The 21645-nt window shown below is 37.4% G+C and overlaps 1 protein-coding gene across 1 annotated transcript in view; it reads left to right on the top strand.

Annotated features, from left to right (window-relative positions):
* The window catches only part of dnah5 (dynein, axonemal, heavy chain 5), a 159621-nt gene that overhangs the window by 109573 nt on the left and 28403 nt on the right, over nucleotides 1–21645 (top strand). The window contains 8 exon segments of the mRNA XM_048152165.1: nucleotides 3388–3591; nucleotides 6748–6927; nucleotides 8462–8599; nucleotides 10209–10344; nucleotides 11352–11668; nucleotides 12282–12437; nucleotides 13831–14013; nucleotides 19973–20216. Coding sequence (XP_048008122.1) covers nucleotides 3388–3591; nucleotides 6748–6927; nucleotides 8462–8599; nucleotides 10209–10344; nucleotides 11352–11668; nucleotides 12282–12437; nucleotides 13831–14013; nucleotides 19973–20216 — 1558 coding nt within the window.

Genomic DNA, 21645 nt, shown 5'->3' with positions numbered 1-21645 from the left:
CTAGGGCCTACTCTAACAGAAGCAGGCATGGCTGATGGCGGTGTAAGTCAGAAAGCAAGACACAAACATGGAAGAGTCTAAGTATAACCAACCCAGCTGGGCCACCATGAAACCAAAAAGGAGGCCTAGCAGAGCCTACTACTTTCAGAACCATGTGGCGCCAGCCCATGGCCAAAACAGGGCCCAAGCTCAAAGGGGACCAGCTCTAGACCCTACATGATAACTGTGGGTAACTAGCTACACAACCTGAGCTTAAGCCTACACATTCCAACAGGCAATGTACCCAGTACACATAAATATGCTATCACGGTCTAAGGAGGCCTACAAGGCCTACCACCTCAAACAACGTGAGCATAAGCCTGAGGCAGTGCTAAAATACGTGAGCAAACTTGTGATCAGAAACCAACAGCGCCCAAAAAGCAAGCTGTATTAAGAAAGAGGCTACAATAAAGAGCCAACAATCTAACAGCAAATGCATAACAGCTGCTGTGGTCATGATCGACTGGGAGCTACAGAGATCATACTATTCTAACCAGAATAAGACTCTCTACACTCAACCTGAGTGTGCAATCCAACAGGTGATGCACTCAGTGAAACACAAACCCTAACCTGGGAGTACAACAAAACATCACGTTCATAGATAGAGGCTAATCACAGCCTGCTATCACAGAAACAGGCGCTAACCTGTGGCAGCACTTAGAGTAAGCTCACATATGTATGTAGGGCTAAAGCTTAGAACCCCAAAGCAAACACAAAATGCTTTGTAATACATGCCATCCAAACAGGATAAATGTTTCACAAAACAGATCTGAGATCTGTAATGAACCCTAGAGAACGAAAGCTAAAATATTTAACATTGTAACCTCAAACTTGAACATAATTCAGGGGTCTCATGTGAAAACATTATAAACATGACAAAGGTTCTAAAAAGTGGGGCCTAGCAGCACTGCATAACATATCTTCTCAAAGATAAGGGCCTGCCACCTGGGGAAAACAGCACCAGGAAGGTCAATAACAGCCTATAACCTTAGCTGTCAACCTCAACCATAGCACCTACATTTTCACATCGAAGGGGAAATGGGCATACGGCCAGCAACTCCCTCAGGAGGAGGCCAGAACTAGGAACTATACAACCTCACAGAGACAGTAATAAAAAGGGTGATGTAACAAACAAACACCTAAACCTAGCTCTAGCCTAGCTGCTAGCTAAGGCCTACTGGTCCAAGCAAAGCTTGGGCTTCATTTGAATCCCTCAAATATGAGGAAAAAAATGAAGCACTGCAAGCAAACAGTGTCAGGCGGCTGATAAAGCCAACCTGCACACAAATAACTGAAGTGACGAGTGCTAACTCAAACCAAACTAAAGTATTAGCTGAGAAGCTACTCTAACATAGGAGGCTACAAAATAGCGGCTATAAAGCGGCCCGCATGTTTTGAAAACTAGCCAACCTAATGCTACAGTTATTTTGCCCAAAGAACCCCTTCTAACTTTACTGACTACATGCTCAGGAAAGCTATACAGGAAAAACAAGGTCTACACTTTTTATATACATAAAAATATAGACCCAGCTTACCTTCCTGCAGCTCGAAGAACGAAGATTTTCCCTCCTTATTTTTATGCATGAAGAAGGATGAAATCAAAAGTTCTTTTAAGCCTAAAAGCACTTTCACTATCAAGCCAGAGGGCGGCCTTTAGAAAAAAAATATCAAAGGCCCAGCCGTCAGCCTAACTGTAAAAGAAGCACCTGAGCAAGTAGAGAAACTCAAACTCAGGAGGCGGAGGAAGAAGGGGCGAGGGAAAATGCAAAGTTGCCCCTGCAACAAGAGGAATCGATCACAGACGCTATTGCGATCACCTCCTCAAACCTGCTTCTTCCTCCTCGAGTCCAGCCGTCTCTGCGCCTCTCTCTGAAAAGAGGAGGTCCCCGAGCAGCCATACTGGACCTCTGGCCCTGAATGAAAAGTCTATGGGAGCTGCAACATTCATGGATAAAAAGGAACCGTTCGTCGAGCCATCCGTGCGTGGCCCCTTTCTTAATGCGATCTCATGGCAGCTGCAGCCTGCCAAAAAGCGCGTCCCAAAAACACAGCAGCTCCACATACCCCAGCAGCCAGAGGAGTGCTTGCTATCGGACATGATGACGTCAAACACGGACGTCACCGTGATCCAGCCACTCATCCTAGTCAGCCCCGGTGAAGCCGAGAGAGAGAAAACAATTCTCTCAAACTTCCCAACAAGCTCACCTGCGAGCCCTATGATTGCAGCCGCCGTATTGCCTCAGCACACACGGGGCTAGAATCACCAGGCACAGATGCAGACACCTCTTCCCTCGGGAAGATTGCCGAACGAGAACAGAGCGTCCCGATAGGGAGACGCTCACAGTGAACAATAGACAAACACACAGACGGCGCCCTCAAGCACCGTTTATGCGCGCTCCTCTCCAGACAGAAAAAACGCCAGAAATGTGTAAATCAAGTGTCAAAAAACCCTGGGACATGGATGAACACATTCTCCTGAACGTTTGCAAGGCATATATAGAGTAATTCCTTACCGGTGTTGAAAACAATAGCATAGACAGAACAGTCCCGAAAGACGAGAAGATGTCGACTGCTTCCTCAGGCGCTCCTTTATACTTCCGGGTATGCGCTATGATGATGTCATAGGCTGTCGCCGGCCAATAGGATTGGAGTGGTGTGAGTGGAGTTCCCCATAGCGGTAAACGCAGAGCGAGTTCCCTTTCGAAAGGGAACCTATGTATTTGACCTATAATTTATCACTTTTTACAGGCACTACATTGTTTAGCTTTCTGTCCATTCTGAATATTAATTTTTCATTGACTTCATAAGCCACCATGTCATTATGTCCATTATCAGATGTAAACATGCAAAATTAACCACTCCCCCCTTAATATTAAACATAAAACATGCCATTATTTTCCATAAAGTGCAAACCATGCTCCTTTATACCTTTCACATCTGTTATCTGCGTTTTCCCATAGCTACTTATTTCTCCCTTTCAGTGTTTCATCACACCTCTCTTTACCAGTTCCGTTTCTATCATCTCCCATTCACTCTCTCCTTTACCCTTTATATTACCATTTACTGTATACCGCATCCTCAGCTATCAACACTATAACATACACCTTCCTGCTTCATCCCCCTCCTTCCCACAGCTTCAAATGATTTTTCTACTTATTCATAAATATAAATCCATCATGTATTGCTCATTAAGCTGATGTGTGCTGAACTTTGTTAACCATAAGCCATAACATCTGCCACTCGGATGAATAAGTTATACACAGATATGCACAGAACTGCTGCCTACTAGTTCATATGTCAGAATGCTAACAAGATGCTGTATTTCTCTCCATTTTTATCTGTAAACAGACCATAAAGCCATCAGACATTGCTACGGTGCGAACACTGGGCAGACCGCCCCACCTCATCATGCGTATTATGGACTGTGTGTTGTTACTCTTCCAGAGGAGAGTGAACACGGTGAAAATTGATCCTGAGAAAAACTGCACCATGCCCTCCTGGCAAGAGTCACTAAAACTCATGACTGCTGGGAACTTCTTGGGCAGTCTACAGGTATTAAGTCTACCAGATACCTGGACCATTCTTTTTATTTATTTTTTTCCTCCTTAGGTTTTTTATTTATTTTTTTCCTCCTAACTTATAATATATAGTCAAAGTTTATTGCACTAAAAAACGGCTTCTTTCATCCATATCAGCCCATTGTGACAACAAAGCAATCTGTCCCATTGAAGTAATTATGTCTTCTAGTGAATAATCAAATCTACACTGTTTCCATTTTATTGATCACCTGAGACTGAATGGGCCAAGTTTCTGAACATCACGTTGCTGATATGCATGTGTGGCGGCAAACATATTCCATACGTCACTATTTATTTATATATAAATAAAATGTATTCCTGTGATGGCAAAGCTGATATTTCAACGGCCATTACTCCAGTCTTCAATGTCACATTATCATTCAGAAATCAATGCTGATTTGGTGCTCAAGAAACATTTCTTATTAATTTTAAAGTTGATAACCATTGAGCTGCTTATTTTATTTATTTTTTTCCTCGGGAAACCGTGATACATTTTTTCCCAGGATTTTTTGATGAATAGAAAGTTTAAAAGAACAGAATTTATTCTATATATATATATATATATATATATATATATATATATATATATATATATATATATATATATAGAATAAATATACATACATAAATATAAATATTTAAATAAATAAATATTGTGTATGTATATTTATATAAATAAATATACATACACCTTCTCTTAATATATGTATTTATATTACTATATTACTCACTCATGTGATATTGCATTTATACAACAGTTTGCCAGCACAAGTGTGTAAATATATAAGAACAACAACGGAGTGTCTTTAAAAACCCTCTTTTGTGAGGAACTACTTCCTTCCACCACGGATTCAAATCTCAAGTTGACAGTTTAACAGTTGAGCCTAAGCCTCCGTTACTAATTCTAGAACTAGTAACGAAGGAACGTTAAGTCGCTTCATTGAAACTGTAACATGTAGAGAATTATGAGAGTGAGATCGCCTTAGATACTGTATATTACCTGCATCTAGCTGATATTCTTCAGGTCAATCTTAAATTCATAATCACAAAATCGGTTTGAATGTCCGCTGAGTAAAGTGATATCTTTGTCTTTGTCCTTTTAACATTAAAGCCATTCCCATGACAGCGCTAGTCAATGCATTTGTCGGTTGCTCTTGTAAGATGTTGTTTAAAGTAAAAACATGTCCTTGTTTCCTTGTTTTGGTCAATTTCAATATAGAAGTCTTTGTGACTGACTGACTGACTCACTCATAAAGACAGTATTTGCCAAAATATGGCATGTTATTTATATAACATTATTTATTGAAAAATAATATTTAAATTAACAACAATAGCCATTATAACAGTATAAGAAGTAAAATAAGAAATAAACACAAGCAAACAGTTCAGTCAAACGTACAAAAGCAGTGCTCTAGTTAGTACAGGATTTAATTTCAATGTAAATATAAAGTTATGAAACTTAGACTACATCCACATGACAGAACTTTCCCTATCCAATCTTTTTTTCCCTCATCTCAAGAAATATCTGTGTACACACGAAACCACTGAAACGATGTAGTATACATGCCAGATCAGTATGTGGCGCTGTAATTCTGCCACAGGGATACACTAAAAATGGAGAATAAGACTTGGAGCATGCGCATAAACCTTGCACGCTCTATACAAACTTTAGTAAAGCTTAGAAATAAAGCTTTATTTTAGTAAAGCTAATAGGCTCAGTAGCTTCTGCGGCACAAACACAAGCATGTAGTCCTCTATTGTTGTTGTTGTTGTTGCAGTTTTGTGCTGTTAGTGGTGTCTGACTAGGGTCGACATGTGGGGTGATGACATCATCTTTTCACAAAATATACAGATAGGTTGTACACACAAAAATGCAAGGGAGCCATTTTCAGATTTATGCACTCTGGGACCCGGTTTCAAAAAATTCTGAAAATGCTGGATCTGTGTGGACAAAACACCTGTTCGATACAAAATTTTTGCGTATACAGCTAAACCCGTCTCCATGTGGATGGGCCCTTAATATAGCCCTTAAGCCAAATCTATTAGCTCTGGAACAAGTAATAGATTAATTACTAGATTAATTACTAATAGAAACTATTGGGACATCCCTCCAAATCATTGAATGCAGGTGTTCCAATCACTTCCATGGCCACAGGTGTATAAAATCAAGCACTTAAGCATGCAGACTGCTTCTACAAACATTTGTGAAAGAATGGGTAGCTCTCAGGAGTTCAGTGAATTAAAGTGTGGTACCGTGATAGGTTGCCACCTGTGCAATAAGTCCATTCGTGAAATTTCCTCACTACTAAATATTCCACGGTCAACTGATAGTGGTATCATAACAAAGTGGAAGCAATTGGGAACAACAGCAACTCAGCCACAAAGTGGTAGGCCACGTTAAAAATCACAGAGCGGGGTCAGCACATGCTGAGGCGCACGGTGTGCAGAAGTCGGCAACTTTCTGCAGAGTCAATAGCTACAGACCTCCAAACTTTGTGTGGCCTTCAGATTAGCTCAAGAACAGTGTGTAGAGAGCTTCATGGAATGGGTTTCCATGGCCGAGCAGCTGCATCCAAGCCTTACATCACCAAGTACAATGCAAAGTGTCGGATGCAGTGGTGTAAAGCACGTCGCCACTGGACTCTAGAGCAGTGGGGATGTGTTCTCTGGAGTGATGAATCACGCTTCTCTGTCTGGCAATCCGATGGACAAGTCTGGGTTTGGCGGTTGCCAGGAGAACGGTACTTGCCTGACTGCATTGTGCCAAGTATAAAGTTTAGTGGAGGGGGAATTATGGTGTGGGGTTGCAGAGTCCTGACCTCAACCCGTTAGAACACCTTTGGGATAAATTAGAGTGGAGACTGCGATCCAGGCCTTCTCGCCAACATTCAGCTCTGATCTAATCAATACAATATCTTTCACACATTCAATACTGATATTCCTTCGAACATATTTTAAAGGCTGACTGTTTGATTTTAAGATAAGGTTCCATGCATGATCTGTATCTTCTCAAACCTTTACAGGAGCCTGAGCAACAAATATCAAATAATATTGTCATTTTCAAGAGTTTCAAATATGTAATGTATTCTGTACAGTATTGTTTTACTCCAACTTTTGTTTTGTCCTGCAGCAATTCCCCAAAGACACCATCAATGAGGAGGTAGTGGAACTCCTCTCTCCATACTTTGACATGGTAGACTATAACATAGAAACAGCCAAGAGGGTGTGCGGCAATGTTGCAGGTCTTTGCTCCTGGACCAAAGCAATGGCTGCCTTCTTCTCTATTAATAAAGAAGTGCTTCCTTTGAAGGTGAGATCACTTGATGTTTTTTCACATGATGCAACCCTGTCAAGTTATCAGTTTTTTGTTTTTTTTGTTGTTGGTGTTGTTGTTGTTTTTTTTTACTAACAGGCCATAATTTAAACTGTCAAAACTATGGTTTAGTTTATGAATTGCTATTATATTTGATTATTCTTTACATGCTTTTGATCATCATTTATTATTTTATCATCTTTGATATAATAGTTTAATTTCAATCGGTTGCTTGAAGCCTCAGATGAACACTTGTAAATGACCAAAGGAAATCCCAATTGTAGTTGCTGCTAGTTCATTTTGTTAGATTTAAAGGTGGTACAGAGGATGTTTTCGTCGACTGAGTTTTTGAAATGAGCGCATGCGGAAGAACAACCCCCCTCTTTCAGTGTTTGTTTACCACCGGCATTCGCTGTGTTATTAAGCCGGGCACACATTTAACGACTAGCTAAAACATTCTAAGACTGTGCTCAACATACAGCGATTGTTTCCTGCTCCTGAAGCAGATTTATATACTTTCACAAGGAATTTGAACACCGACTGTAATCGCAGACTGAACTCAACTGGCTCTGACTGGACGTGTTTGAGCGCGATCAGTCATAAGTATCAATTTACATTCATAATCGGCTTTACAATCGTTAAGTGTGTGCGCGACCTAAAGCCGTGGATTCATTATGTCGGACTCACCGCAGGTGACTCATAATCTGCAGTTGTTACTCCTGTCTCCTGACAAAAACATTGCATGCGGAGTGTGGAAAGTTACTAGAGCGCGCAGCCGCGCGTCTCTCACAAGGAACGTCATGCCAGTGATTGACAAGCCAGAGGGCCAATCCGCTCACGTCTCTCACAATGGCAGTGATTGACAAGCCATGATCGCGTAAACGATTGGCTGATGTTTTTAAGTCCCTACCTCGTGCACAGATGATGTGTATTAATATTATTCCTTTCAGTGCACCTAATAAATAGTCTTTCATCAGTTAGTAAAGACAGTTTCAAGTAATATTGCAAAAATGTATAAAACAAAACATCCTCTGTACCACCTTTAATAGTATACTCCCAGTTCAACTTGACAACCTTTATCAGATATGTGCATGCTTTTTTTTTTATAATGGCAAGTAACTTTTAAAAACCAACTTAATGCCAAACCTTTCAGATACATGTGCACAAGTACACAGAATCCCTTATTATGATCATTATATTTTAAAGGTTTATCTGGATGCATACTGAAATTTATAAAAGAAAAACTCCAATCCTTAGTTTATACATTAAGAAATAAATGTATTTTAATGTGTAGATGCAATTTGGTTTGTTTGCAATCTTGCTCTTAAATGTAAAAGCATTAAAAAAAAAAAAAAAAAAGACACTCAGACCATTTCTGACAAATGCTGTGTGCAACTATGGAAAAAGAGAGAAAAAGAAATTGGGGTTTTGTTCAATGGAAAATTATTTCTTGTTTCTTATTAGAAATCCTTGCTGTAATTGTCGGTTTTTCAGGAGCTCGATCATTCACAACTCTCTCCATCACCCTCAGGCTAATCTGGCAGTGCAGGAGAACAGGCTGACCATAGCTAATGTGGACCTCCAGACAGCCCAGGCAGAACTGGATGCTAAGCAAGCAGAGCTGGATGTAGTTCAGGCTGAGTATGAGAAGGCCATGATGGAGAAACAGGTAACCACTGTGTTAGATAGATTAGGGCAGGGGTACAGCTTATCAGGGTCTTCAGGATTACTAGAAAATTCCAGTCAGGTGTGTTGGGGCAGGTTGGCACTAAACTCTGCAGGGCGTTCACCCTCCAGGACCAGGATTGGACACCCCTGGCTTAACGTCAAATGCTGCGTTCACGCCATGTCGTAATTACCGTAATTGCGAGATGACAACATTATGTTATACTGGGAGCTGGTCACATCCTCAGACTGAAAATGTTTCTATGGAAACACTATCAACACCAATATGAAGCAGTCAGGTGTTACAGCGGTCGCGTGGTACAAGTCGGAGCTCTCAGAAAATTCCCATTCTCACATCTCGTGATTACGGTAATTACAGCATGGCAAGAACACACCTAAAGCTACTGCATTATTATGACACAAATAATCTAAAAACAGGGGTTTTGATCAGCAAACTTAAATTAAAGAAAGAAAAAGATCAAAGAAATCACTGACAAAATGTTTGTTGAGTTTCTTATTTGCCCTATAATAATAATAATAATAATAATAATAATAATAATAATAATAATAATAATAAATACTTTATTCATCCCTTTTAGGGAAATTCAAGATTCCAGCTGTAGCCCAAAAAACCACAATCCAGAATTTTCTAATTATCTCTCTAATTATTCTGTGAAAAATAGTGAATCAGCTGTCTTTTAGTGCCTGAAGTAAATACCCAATCACTCATTAGCATTTTTGCATAAAATTGGATGTAATGAGCAATTTTGTAAATACAAACTAAACCCATATTGCAGATGAATCATTCAGGCTTGTACTCTGTGTGCCTCTACAAAATTGATACTAACTTTATAAATGGTTTGAAGCAAACATCAATGTTCCAATTCACAATGTATAACGAGCCTTCCTAACACTTCATAATTTAGTTGATAATTGTGTGATTAACAGCTTGTAACTCACTGATCCTTTGGGGTTGATTTACATCAGGCCTGATCATACCTAAGAGAACAAGATGTTTACTTAAACCAATGATTGAATAAAATTCCGAATTGACTTTAAACACTGAAATTAGTTTTCCTAATTTACTGGTTTCCATATACAAAAAAAGTGGACATCTGTACCCTGGGAATGACATTTCATGGTCATATCTAATAAAAGGCTCAACATTAAAATGCAAAAAACCCAAAAACAAACAAAAGGCTAGATATAAGATTGTGTTATATTAGTTCTCACAGATTCAGTTTAGAGTATCTAATGTAAAGTAACACTTTGATACAATAACATTTTATGCAAATTAAAGGTGATTTAAGGTTTTCAAGGTTTTTTAAAGGTTTTTAATGTTGTTTTTTTTTTAATTTTTTTTTTTTTTTATACCATGCATAAAATCTCTGTACTGCCTGACACTATCTAATATCACTTAAATATGTGTCCTGAGAAACCACACCCATCTATTAAATAAGGCAAAATTAATTTTGTTAGGTAACATTAAATGACACTCAATTGAATTGACACTCTCACTCTTGATAAGAGTCAATAAATGTGAACAAGCACCCAGCTACACAGTGACATAATTAAACTTTTTTTCTTACCTCCTCATTCTCTTTCTCTCTCAGACTTTACTAGAGGATGCAGAACGCTGTCGACACAAGATGCAAACAGCCTCTAGTCTGATCAGTGGGCTGGCAGGAGAGAAAGAGCGTTGGACACAGCTTAGTAAAGAGTTTGCTGCTCAGACCAAACGACTAGTTGGTGGGTTTTTACATAAAATCTTCAGGCATTTTTTCCCCCAGAATTTTCAGCCCTACCTTTTGGGGTCTTAGAGTTTTTAACCTAACATCACTGGGTTGTCTTCTTCAAAAGTGATAAGCTTTCAGTCCAATATATGTCGATTTTTTACAGAAATTGAGAATTAATTCTCATGTATTAAAATCAATATTTTGAATATAAACTGCAAAGCCAAGATATTGTATCAGAAGAGCTTATTAGCATTGTTTGTTGAGGTAAACATCACTACTACTGTAGCTCAAATTTATAATTAAGGGTTTGAACAAACCTTAAACATTACTCATGTTTAAGGTTTGTGTATAACTCGATCTGTACCATTTGTGCTATGAATGTAAAAGTTAACTCAAATAATGCAACTTCCTGCTATTTTTTTTTTTTAACTGATCCAACACACAATTTTGCCCTAGTGGATGATAAAACAGGCAAAAATATCCTATACACCTACAAAACTTACAATTCTACAGGATATGGGTAATTACCAGGTCACTGCTACTGTATATAGTTTTATCGCATTGCAATGCAGTTGTTAGGTTCATCTGGGTAGGTGCTAGGGTGTTGCTATGGTTGTTAATTACTGGCCCAAGTCAAAGTAGTCCACCCCTCTATATACTCTGACCTGAGCCATATCTAGGAACCAGAATTATAACAGAGACTTGGAGTTGGGCTCTTTTGACTTGGGCCGGTAAGCAGCCACCTACAACTCCCTAAAGTGTCCTCATCCAGAGTAGTGTTGTGTTATTACAATTACTACTGTTAGGACAGTTTTTGCTAGGAAAATTATAAAATGGTGTAATAATACCATTGACTTACATTGACGATGGAACCGAGCCATATAAAAGGTTCCGAGTACCGAGGGGTGGAATTATAGAATTGTAGAATTGTAAGTGCAAGATTATTGTAACTGAAGTACCACTCATATTTACTATGATATTTTTTTTGTTTTAATTTAATTTTACATTATCCATGCTCAGGTGATGTACTGCTGGCTACAGCCTTCCTGTCCTACTCGGGCCCTTTTAACCAAGAGTTCCGCAACCTCCTTCTCACTGATTGGCAAAGAGAAATGAAGTCCCGCCGAATTCCTTTTAGGACTAATCTGAATCTCACTGAGATGTTGATTGACGCTCCCACGGTAAGCGAATGGAATCTACAGGGGCTGCCCAATGATGACCTGTCCATCCAGAATGGGATTATTGTTACAAAAGCTGCCAGATTTCCCTTGCTGATTGACCCCCAGACCCAGGGAAAGATCTGGATTAAGAACAAAGAATCCAAGAATGAGCTTCAGGTAACCACTCAGAATGAATGAATTGTACATTAATAACAATATGACTTTGCACAATGTGGTTCTTCCGTGTTTAATTTGTCGCAGACACGTCAAGCTACTCATTTATTGTAAGTAGCCTGTAACTACAACTGAGCTACCTATCTGAAAAGTAGTTAGGTATTACAATTACTAATAAAAACTACTGAATTTAAATACATTTGTATATTGTATATAAATAACATAGTGATGAACAGCAGCATATATTGCTAAAAACAATGCATAAAATGCTACACAGACATCCAGTTTGTCATGCTACTTGGTCAATGAATAAAGTAGCTTGTTACTGAAAATACTGAGAAGCTACACTGTTTTATACTTTTTAAGTGTTGCTGTTAGAAGTAAAGAATAACTTGATATATAAAACATCTGCGGAATTAAAAGTAAAAGGCCTGTATTCATGTTGAAATCTAATTGAATATGCACAGCTTGCACTGATGCATGGTTTCTTTTTAAGAGGTCAGACAAATTTTTCAATGGTATGACCTCATAACAAATCACCTCCTACTCTGGTAATAGCTTTCCCCAGTAGCAGAACTTGAGCTGGGTCAGTAATGAGGTCCTGTTGTTTTCACAGATCACCTCACTGAATCACAAGTACTTCAGAAACCATCTAGAGGACAGTTTATCTCTAGGGCGTCCCCTACTGATTGAGGATGTTGGAGAGGAATTGGATCCTGCCCTGGACAATGTCCTGGAGAAGAACTTCATCAAGACTGGGTCCACATATAAGGTATTGTTAGAGGAGCTCAATAAGCAAAAGAGGAGTTTGATCAGTCAACATTTTGGAAGGTTATGCACCTTTTTCACTGACTTACATTAAAGAGTTTCAGGTTTCATTTTGTACCCTGTTTATAGAAAGTGCCAAAAACATTATGATTATTTGTATGTATTTTCTCCCGTTTTTTTTAATATGAACAGTTCTCATTTATAAATCAACAAATAGGGAAGAAAATAGGGGCATTGTCATTAAAGGGAACATCATTGTCCTCAGCAGTTCCATTGATTTTCAAAAGAAGAAAAACAAAGAAAGACGTTGCCATATTTTTCATTAAATTTTCACTAAGAAATGAGCGAGATAGCTTGAGAAAATACTCTATATTTGTACAGAACCTCTGCTCCTACTCATTATTTTCAAAGCTAAATTATAGAGAAAACAAATTGGAACTGTATTTTTTGTCCTTCATTATGCTTACTTGGAATGATATCAAAAGCATACAAAATCATAAACAAGCAGGACATAGCAAGTAGTCTGAACGAATAGTTCATAATTAAGTCTGAAGTCTCTGTGCTGTTTTAGTTCCTGGCCAAGGTGATGACATCAGCTGCTCAAGCTGTTTACTGCTTGTGTAGGACACGATTGTGAGTGACAGCCGTGATCTTTCGGGCATCTTTCCTTGATCTCATTATCAAATCTCCAGTCACTTGAAAAATGTGACGCTTCTTCACCGTCACACACAGCAGCTGCTTCACACGTTCAAAAAAGAAGTGAAAATAGCAAGCAGCGGCGAGAGCTCTGACAGGTTTAACTACTAGCTCTATAAATACAAAGGTGCAAACACCTGATCACACATTTTTTTATAGCAGAGACCGAATGGGAGACATTGACATCGTTTTATACATGTCAAACCACTGCATAATCACTATTTCCACTAATTGGCACGGAAATAAAATGAGTTACTCACTGTTGAGATAATTGGCATATTATTTTAAACTTCACCAACACCTTTTATGTTAGGAAGGTAATTAACACAACTGTCTTTAGTACTTTCTCTCTAAGGGTATTCTGATAGAAGCATCTTGAGTTGGGGCTCTGTTATCCTCTAGTACAGGGGTGTCCAAACTCAGTCCTAGAGGCCTACTGTCCCCCAGAGTTTTGGTCCAACATGCATCCAACACCTGCCTGGAAGTTTCTTTTATGACTAGTAAAACCTTGATTTGCTGGTTCAGGTGTGTTTAATTGGGGTTGGAGCTGAACTTTGCAGGACAGTGGCCCTCCCGGAGCAGGATTGGACACTCCTGCTCTAGTGTGTCTTTACTCCCCAGATGTTTTTATTTTTTTTTATGCCAGAGCAGCTCTTCACCTGGAGTTTTAATTCTGATCTCTGACTCATTAATGTCATCAGGTGAAAGTAGGTGATAAAGAAGTGGATGTAATGAAGGGTTTCCGTCTCTATGTGACCACCAAACTGCCCAATCCAGCATACACCCCTGAGATCAGTGCACGGACATCCATTATCGACTTCACTGTTACTATGAGGGGTCTGGAAGATCAGCTACTGGGCAGAGTTATTCTCACTGAGAAACAGGTATGGGCCCTTTGAACTCATATGTGCAAAAAAATGGGTGTAGGAATGATCTAAAATGTGTGTTGGGGGCACTATTATACTTTTATAACTTTGCTTATGAATATTAATTAGGTGATGTAACATTCACCCATTAGTCCTTGCTGAAAGGAAGATAAGTGGCCACTAGCCAAAGTACTACTCACCACTTCAGCATTCGTTCAGTCTACTGACAAAATGACCAGAGGCCAATGGCTTCTGCTTCCTGTTTAAGTCATTGTTTTAATTGACCAGTGTTTTTTTTTTGTGTTTTTTTTTGTTTTTTGTAAGACAAATTGACTGTTGTTTTTCACATTTGTAGGTTAATTGTATTGTAATTTTAGATAATGCAGGCTATGACATGCAATGTAAAGTTTTAAGTCATTAATTAGAGAAGTATATTAAAAACCTTCTGGTGGTGAATTCAAAGACATGATTTATTCAGTAGCAGGCTGGTGTTTCTCATGGCTCAGGCTGGTGTCCCTATGGTCCTAAATGGAAAAAAAAAAAGAAAAAAACTAACATCCCAGTGATGTTTCTATGACAGACAAGCATGAGGGAGAGAGCACTTCAGTCATTGTTAGGGTCACTGGACAAAGAGCGTGAATTGCGAATCTCTGTACTCTGAAAGACCACTAACGTTCAACATAGTAACAGAGACTCAAGACAAGAGAGACTAATCTCACAAATCTCTGCTGTTTCTTCTTCAGCACTGCAAAAATTATTTATTTAAATATTTATTCATTCTTAATCTATATATTTATTTTTTTGTCATTTTCAAGTAAAACATAAAAAAAAACCTTAATACAACTCATTTATTTTAGAAGTAAAATTTATAACTAATTTAAAAGGTTAGTTCACCCAAAAATGAAAATTCAGTCTTTAATTACTCACCCTCATGTCGTTCCACACCTGTAAGACCTTCCTTCATCATCAGAACACAAATTAAGATATTTTTAATAAAATACGATGGCTCAGTGAGGCCTGCATTGCCAGCAAGATCATTTCCTTTTTCAATGCCCAGAAAGGTACTAAAGACATATTTAAATCAGTTCATGCGAGTACATTGGTTCAACCTTAATATTATAAAGCGACGAGAATACCTTTTGTGCGCCAAAAAAAACAACTTTATTCAACAATATGTAGTGATGGGTGATTTCAAAACACTGCTTCATGAAGCTTTGAAGTTTTACGAATCATTTGTTTTGAATCGGTGGTTTGGAGTGCTAAAATCACACGATTTCAGTAAACGAGGCTTCGTTACATCATAAGTGTTTTGAAATTCCAATAGTTCACGTGACTTTGACAGTTTGATAACACTCCGAACCACTGATTCGAAACAAAAGATTTGTAAAGCTTCACTTTTGGGTGAACTAACCCTTTAAATATATCCAACTTTATAAAGATATATATACTGTACAATCACGTTAAACAATATGCACTCAAAAGCTATCTCAACTGCTTGATATATTAATAGTTGGATATATAGATCCTACTTTAGCTGCATATATATATGGTATATAAAGCACTAAGCTATATATATATATATATATATATATATATATATATATATATATATATATATATATATATATATATATATATATATAATATAGCAAATCTCAGCTGAGTGATTGTTTATATTGTTGCAAAACGTAAACTATCAACGCATAGCTTTATATTCAAAACATATATCTAGTGATCTAGTGATGCTGTATGCTATATGAGGCTTTGTTACATCATAAGTGTTTCGAAATTCCAATAGTTCATATATATAATATATATATATTATAAATTTTAACATCATGATTTTCTGTAAAGCTGCTTTTAAAAAATGTGTATTGTGAAAAGAGCTATACAAATAAGTGTGACATATTGTTTGTTAGTTTCTTCTTATTTAAGGCTATAACTAACAAGTTTTATTCACAAAATGAAATTAAAGATGAACAATTCAAAACAAGTCTTATCATCGCATACCCTGCTGGTGTTTTAAGTGTTTTATGGTGTTTGGTATGAAAGAAATGTGCATGGCACCTTAAATTGGAGCTACCCAGAGCTACTGTATGTCAAGCTCATGAAAGACCAGAATCAAAGCCACAGAATCTTGCAATACTGCACATTGTTATGGAGAATCGCTGTCGTCTCGGCTCATTTCAGCCTAGCACAGTCAGATGGGCTTTGGTAACACCTGCAGATTCCCAGGTAGAGAAAATTAAAGTGCCATTCAGAACATATTCACTGTTGGACATTGATTTGTCAATCAGGAATAAGGGCCTGACATGTTTTACACTCAGCGTAATAAGAGTACAGATCCACATGTCGCCCAGCACAGCACTGATCTGAATTATAATAGCTTTATGGCCTCGCCTCTGGCTAGTTAGTTATCTCTGCCTGATGGGGAACTGTGTTTTAGACTTTAGACTAGTAATATCGAAAAGGGACATTTGGACAGCGGAAAAAAAAAAAAAAAGAAAGAAAGAAAGAAAAAATCCTACTAGGGTTTCAAAAGCTAACCGAGCAAAATTGACTGCATAGTACACTATCATGCTATTCTGAAGCTAGAAAATTATGTATTTTACTCAGGCTCATGGCTAAGCAGCCTGAATGACATTCACTGGTCTGTTATTTCAACGTTTCTACATCAAAGACTTACTTCAGTGCATTGACGAAAATATAAGTCTTTGACTTGTCATGTACTGCATATTTTCTAAAGAATATTTCCACTCAAGTACTTCTGACAGAGAACATTTTCTAGTAGAAAGAATAGAAACAGGAAATGGCTGTTGACAAACCATTTGATGTTGCTTGGTTCCATTAAAATTCACTTTTTTTTCAATATGTTTTTGACCTTTTTTAAAACCCTGAAGGTTCAAAATAATTTAAATTATAATGTTGTAAAATATTGTAAAATGCATTAAACATTCTATAACAAATAATGTATTTAAGTGTTAATAAATTTGTGCTATCTCAATAAATCTTATTTATGTAAATGTTTTCATTGAAATGATGAAACAATGTAAATTATAAACATTGATTTAAAAGTGATCACTTAAAATATGTGTAAAAGAATAATTTAGGATAGAAATATATCACTATTGCATAATCACATTTTAATGTTTTAGAATAATAAACACTTAATAAACACTTTAATTTAGTGTTACACGTTACATGTACTTACTATGGTATTAACGGTCAAGTATGCATAATTAGTGCATGTTGTTAATTGATATTAAGTACTTAAATGTATAATTACACTGTAACAAGGACACCTAAATAAAAGTGAAATGAAAAGATAAAACAGAAATTGATATTACAGTATGTTACTACAATGTGTGTCAGGGTTCTGTCAGGTTCTAGTTTTTTTTTTCTGGACCTGTGATGACGGGATCCTGACACCCCTATCTTTTTTTTTTTTTTTTTTTTATGTGAGTGCACAGTTTTGCTTTTGTTTGGGGTGTTCATGGAATGGTGTTTCCTGATGGTCTAGTCTTGGTTCAGTTTCAGTGCCGGAGTCCTGACATCCATGTTCCGTGCACTTCTATCAGCCTTGCATGTTTTCTGTTTGGGTAGATACAATTTTGTTTGTCATGTGCTCTTCGGTCTTACCTTATGTGTTTGTGTGAGCACGTTTGTTTGCTATGTGCTTCGTTTCTGTGTGCCATGTGCTCTTCTTGTCTGTCTTTTGTCTTGGGCCTGTTACCTTGTTATTAGTTCAATTGCCCCACCCGCTTATCTTTGTTACCCTCCTTATTTCCTTCCCTACTTCTTCCTGCTGTGTCTGAAATCAGCCCCTATACCCTCATTCACTGTTCCCTATATTAGTCCACTAACATAGTCCACTTGAAGGAGTGAATGAAAACGAGTGAGTGAATTCGGAGACTGAGTGCACTGGAAGGGCTGTTGCTTTTGCATAGTTTGTGCTTGCTGTTTAATAATTATTTGAAACTTAGCAAACTGGCAGCTCCAGTAGTAAGATGAAAAGTTTTATTTTGAACTTTGTCATGGAAACTATGTATAAGCCTTAATTGAACAATTTAATAATCCATTAAAAAGGAATTTATACCTGTATGATATTATGCTGTACCACCACATTGGACCAGAATGGACGGATGACGGCCACCATCTTCTGGCGAGGCGCAGGAATTCATTCGTCATGCAACTCTCACTGTTCATTAAGTCATCGAGCATACATAGGTTGCACACTCATTATTGCTGTGCATTGTGGGCTTGAATGCACTCGATAATGTCCACTATGGTTTCGCACACCATTACAAATGTCTGTCCCCTCAAATAGTGCCCTATTTAAGGTTAGAGGGGGCAATTTCGGACACAGTCCCTATCTTGTACTTGTTTGTTATGGTTATTCACAGCGTATAGGTGTTCACAGGGCCTAAAAATAACACTTGCAAGCACCAAATGCTAGAAAAAAGACAAGTATATGAAACTCTGTCAGTACAGTTGATGGTCAGTGCTGCATCATCACGAAAGTTTAAGCCTTTCCACTGTAAATATTCAAGCACTATAACACGCGAAAGGGCGAGCTCTGTGGGAAGTTCAACATCCAAAACATCCAAAGCACATGCCTTGAAAGCCGTGTCTCAAACAGTGCTCAGATACTAAGTTAAGCTCTCTTTCATGCCTTCCTGTGCTTGAACGAACATATTTACATAAAATGCCAGTCTCAGCGAGTATCCTAGTAAACATAGTCGGTTGTCTTCAGTTAAGAAAGAAAATGTATGATCCGTTTGTGCATTTGATCTTAAAGTGACAGCATCCTGCTGTCTGCGTTTTTAATGTTAACCAAACAAAAGGGGGAAAAAAATGTCACTGCTCTTTAAAAAGGATATGAATGGACTATGCAGTGTTATTTATTTGAGTAGCCTACTTTATTAAATTTCTGTGCCTGAAACCTACTGTTAGACCTGCATGAAAAGCACTGTTTATTTAATTTGTATTTTGTTGCATTGTATTTATTTGTGCTATTGCTTGTAATTTTATTATTTGTTATTTTATTACTGACTGTTTATTTAGGCTATTAAAATTATATTAATTAAGCTATTCCAATTTCAATATCACAGCTAAAATTGTCTGTTCGTGTAATCCTGTTTCCCCCCCATGTTCCCCCTCGGCCCTGCCTTCCTACACCGGGTTCCATTTTGTTGGCTTGTGTATGCCCTGGACTGTTTTTCCCCTGCTGGATTGTTTTTGTTCTTGTTTTTGTTTTATTTTTACAATGTAAAGCCTATTGTTTACTCTGCAACTGAGTCCTCCTCTCATCATTCATTCTCACCTGACAGAGTGATATTTGGGTTGGGTTGGCTGGGTTCCAAAAACATCAGCCTGAATGGAAAGTGGATCAGAGCTGTATAGCCCAAAAAAGAATATTTTAGACAATATTTATTTTTTTATTTTTTATTTTTTTTGTAAATATGTTTTGATAATTTAAATCTTTCATTTCATTCAATGGGGTGACTTTTTAATGTGTATGTGTAATTAAAGCTTACACTGTATGTGACAAAAGGCAGTTAAATCAATAATTCCTGTGAAAAAATTAAATTTCATATTGCAAAGAACTTGTTTGAACTGAATAGAATCAACATTGAACTGACTAATACTTGAGCTGAATAATACATGTCTTCTCTAGAGCTGCATATAGGTGAATTGAGCTCATTTTATAATAACTTTACATAGTTATTGAATTGAGCTAAATCAACACTGACCTGACTTGAGCTGAATATTGACACTATTGTCTTCTATAGAGCTGCTTTACAGCAGAATTTTAATTTGTCTCATGTTTGATGAAGTTTACATTATTGATCGTTAATTTCCTGTTTATTACTGTGAAGCTGCTTTGAAACAACCAAGGCACTAAATAAATAAAGTGAATTGACCTAAAGCTGTTTGTGTGGTGAGAAATGACTGTGTGATGTTTTTGGATTGTCAGGAACTGGAGAAGGAGCGAACTGACCTGCTAGAGGATGTGACGGCCAATAAACGTAAAATGAAGGAACTGGAGGATAATCTACTTTTTAGGCTGACCAGCACGCAGGGCTCACTGGTGGATGATGAGAGCCTCATCATAGTGCTGGGAAACACAAAACGCACTGCAGAGGAGGTCACGCAGAAACTCCAGATCGCTGCTGAGACTGAGATCCAGATCAATGCGGCCCGTGAGGAATACAGACCCGGTGAGCACTTAGAGCTTGTCTTTCCTTTAAGGCTTTTTCAAAGATGCATAGAAAAATTTGATTCATCTCTTCTTCCTCTAGTTTGTTAGTCTTAAGATGTGACAATGTATACAGTAAATTATCAGAATAACCACAATCTGTTAAACTCACTGATTTCTGTAAATAGAAACCTTTGATAAATTTTACACCCAGTACTGATATTAGGGCTGTCAAGACATTTTTTTTAATCTAATTAATTACATGATGTGGCGATTAATTAATCTAATTAATGGGCCATTGAATCATTGGTTTAACCAATTGAGTCACTCAAAATGCGGAATCCTTCAAAAACGAAACACAGCTGTGTGTTGCTCGGAGACACGCAACAGTTCTGGTCTGGCTTTAGGTAATATTTTCACTGGTGAAATTGAGCAAAAACAGACTTTTTTTTTTTTTTTGTCTAAAATATAACACAATATTAAATTCTTATCCATTAAACTGTTGTATAAAATCACTATCACATTTGCACTCATGGTATTTGGGGCAAAAACAGCACTGATATTGCTTACTATATCATATGATATAAATATGAGACAACTCATACAGGGGTATTTTTGCTCTGATATCTTGAATTTTAGGCATTACAGCATGCAGTGAGTTGTTGCCCTGCTTCATGTTAATCACCAATCAACTGTATGAAATGTACCTGACCTACGCACGTAGGGTGGGGCTGGTGCGTTAAATACTTTAAAACATGATATTTTTCCATAACTAATTAATTAAATTAATGGTTAAATTCAACAGCCCTAATTAATATACATCTCAGATGATCCAATCACAAGTGGACAACACTAAATTAAAGTGTAAATAGGTTCCAAATTGGATAGGTAATATATTATATATGTAGTGTACCGTGTAGTGTACCGTAATGTCCCCCAATATTTTTTTTTTTTTTTTTTTTTTATGGTTAAATACGGGGTTCCTTAACTTTTTGTGTACTGTCTGTGACAGTTTTTCCAGTCATCCATGAAACACTATTCGCTTGTGGTAACATTTTACAATAAGGTTCATTAGTTAACATGAACTAATTATGCACTGCACTTATACAGCATTTATTAATCTTTGTTAATGTTAACATTTACTAATACATTATTAAAATCTTGTTAACATTAGTTAATGTACTGTGAACTAACATGAACAAACAATGAACAACTGTATAACGTTAACGAAGATTAGTAAATACAGTAACAAGTGTATTGCTCATGGTTAGTTTATGTTAACTAATGTTTAACTAATGAACCTTATTGTAAAGTGTTACCCCGCAAACAACAAATGGTGCTAATATACCCTCACGATGTGATGTGATACTACCAAAAAATGATAATCCTACCCTTTATCTCCATGCCGAAATCCCAGATGGCCAAATAGTGATTCATCTTTTATAAATCAT

Source organism: Megalobrama amblycephala, linkage group LG13 (genome assembly GCF_018812025.1).
Source record: "Megalobrama amblycephala isolate DHTTF-2021 linkage group LG13, ASM1881202v1, whole genome shotgun sequence".
Taxonomy (NCBI): domain Eukaryota; kingdom Metazoa; phylum Chordata; class Actinopteri; order Cypriniformes; family Xenocyprididae; genus Megalobrama; species Megalobrama amblycephala.
The sequence above is the reverse complement of the archived record's forward strand: the minus strand, read 5'-3'. Positions and strand labels throughout refer to the sequence as shown.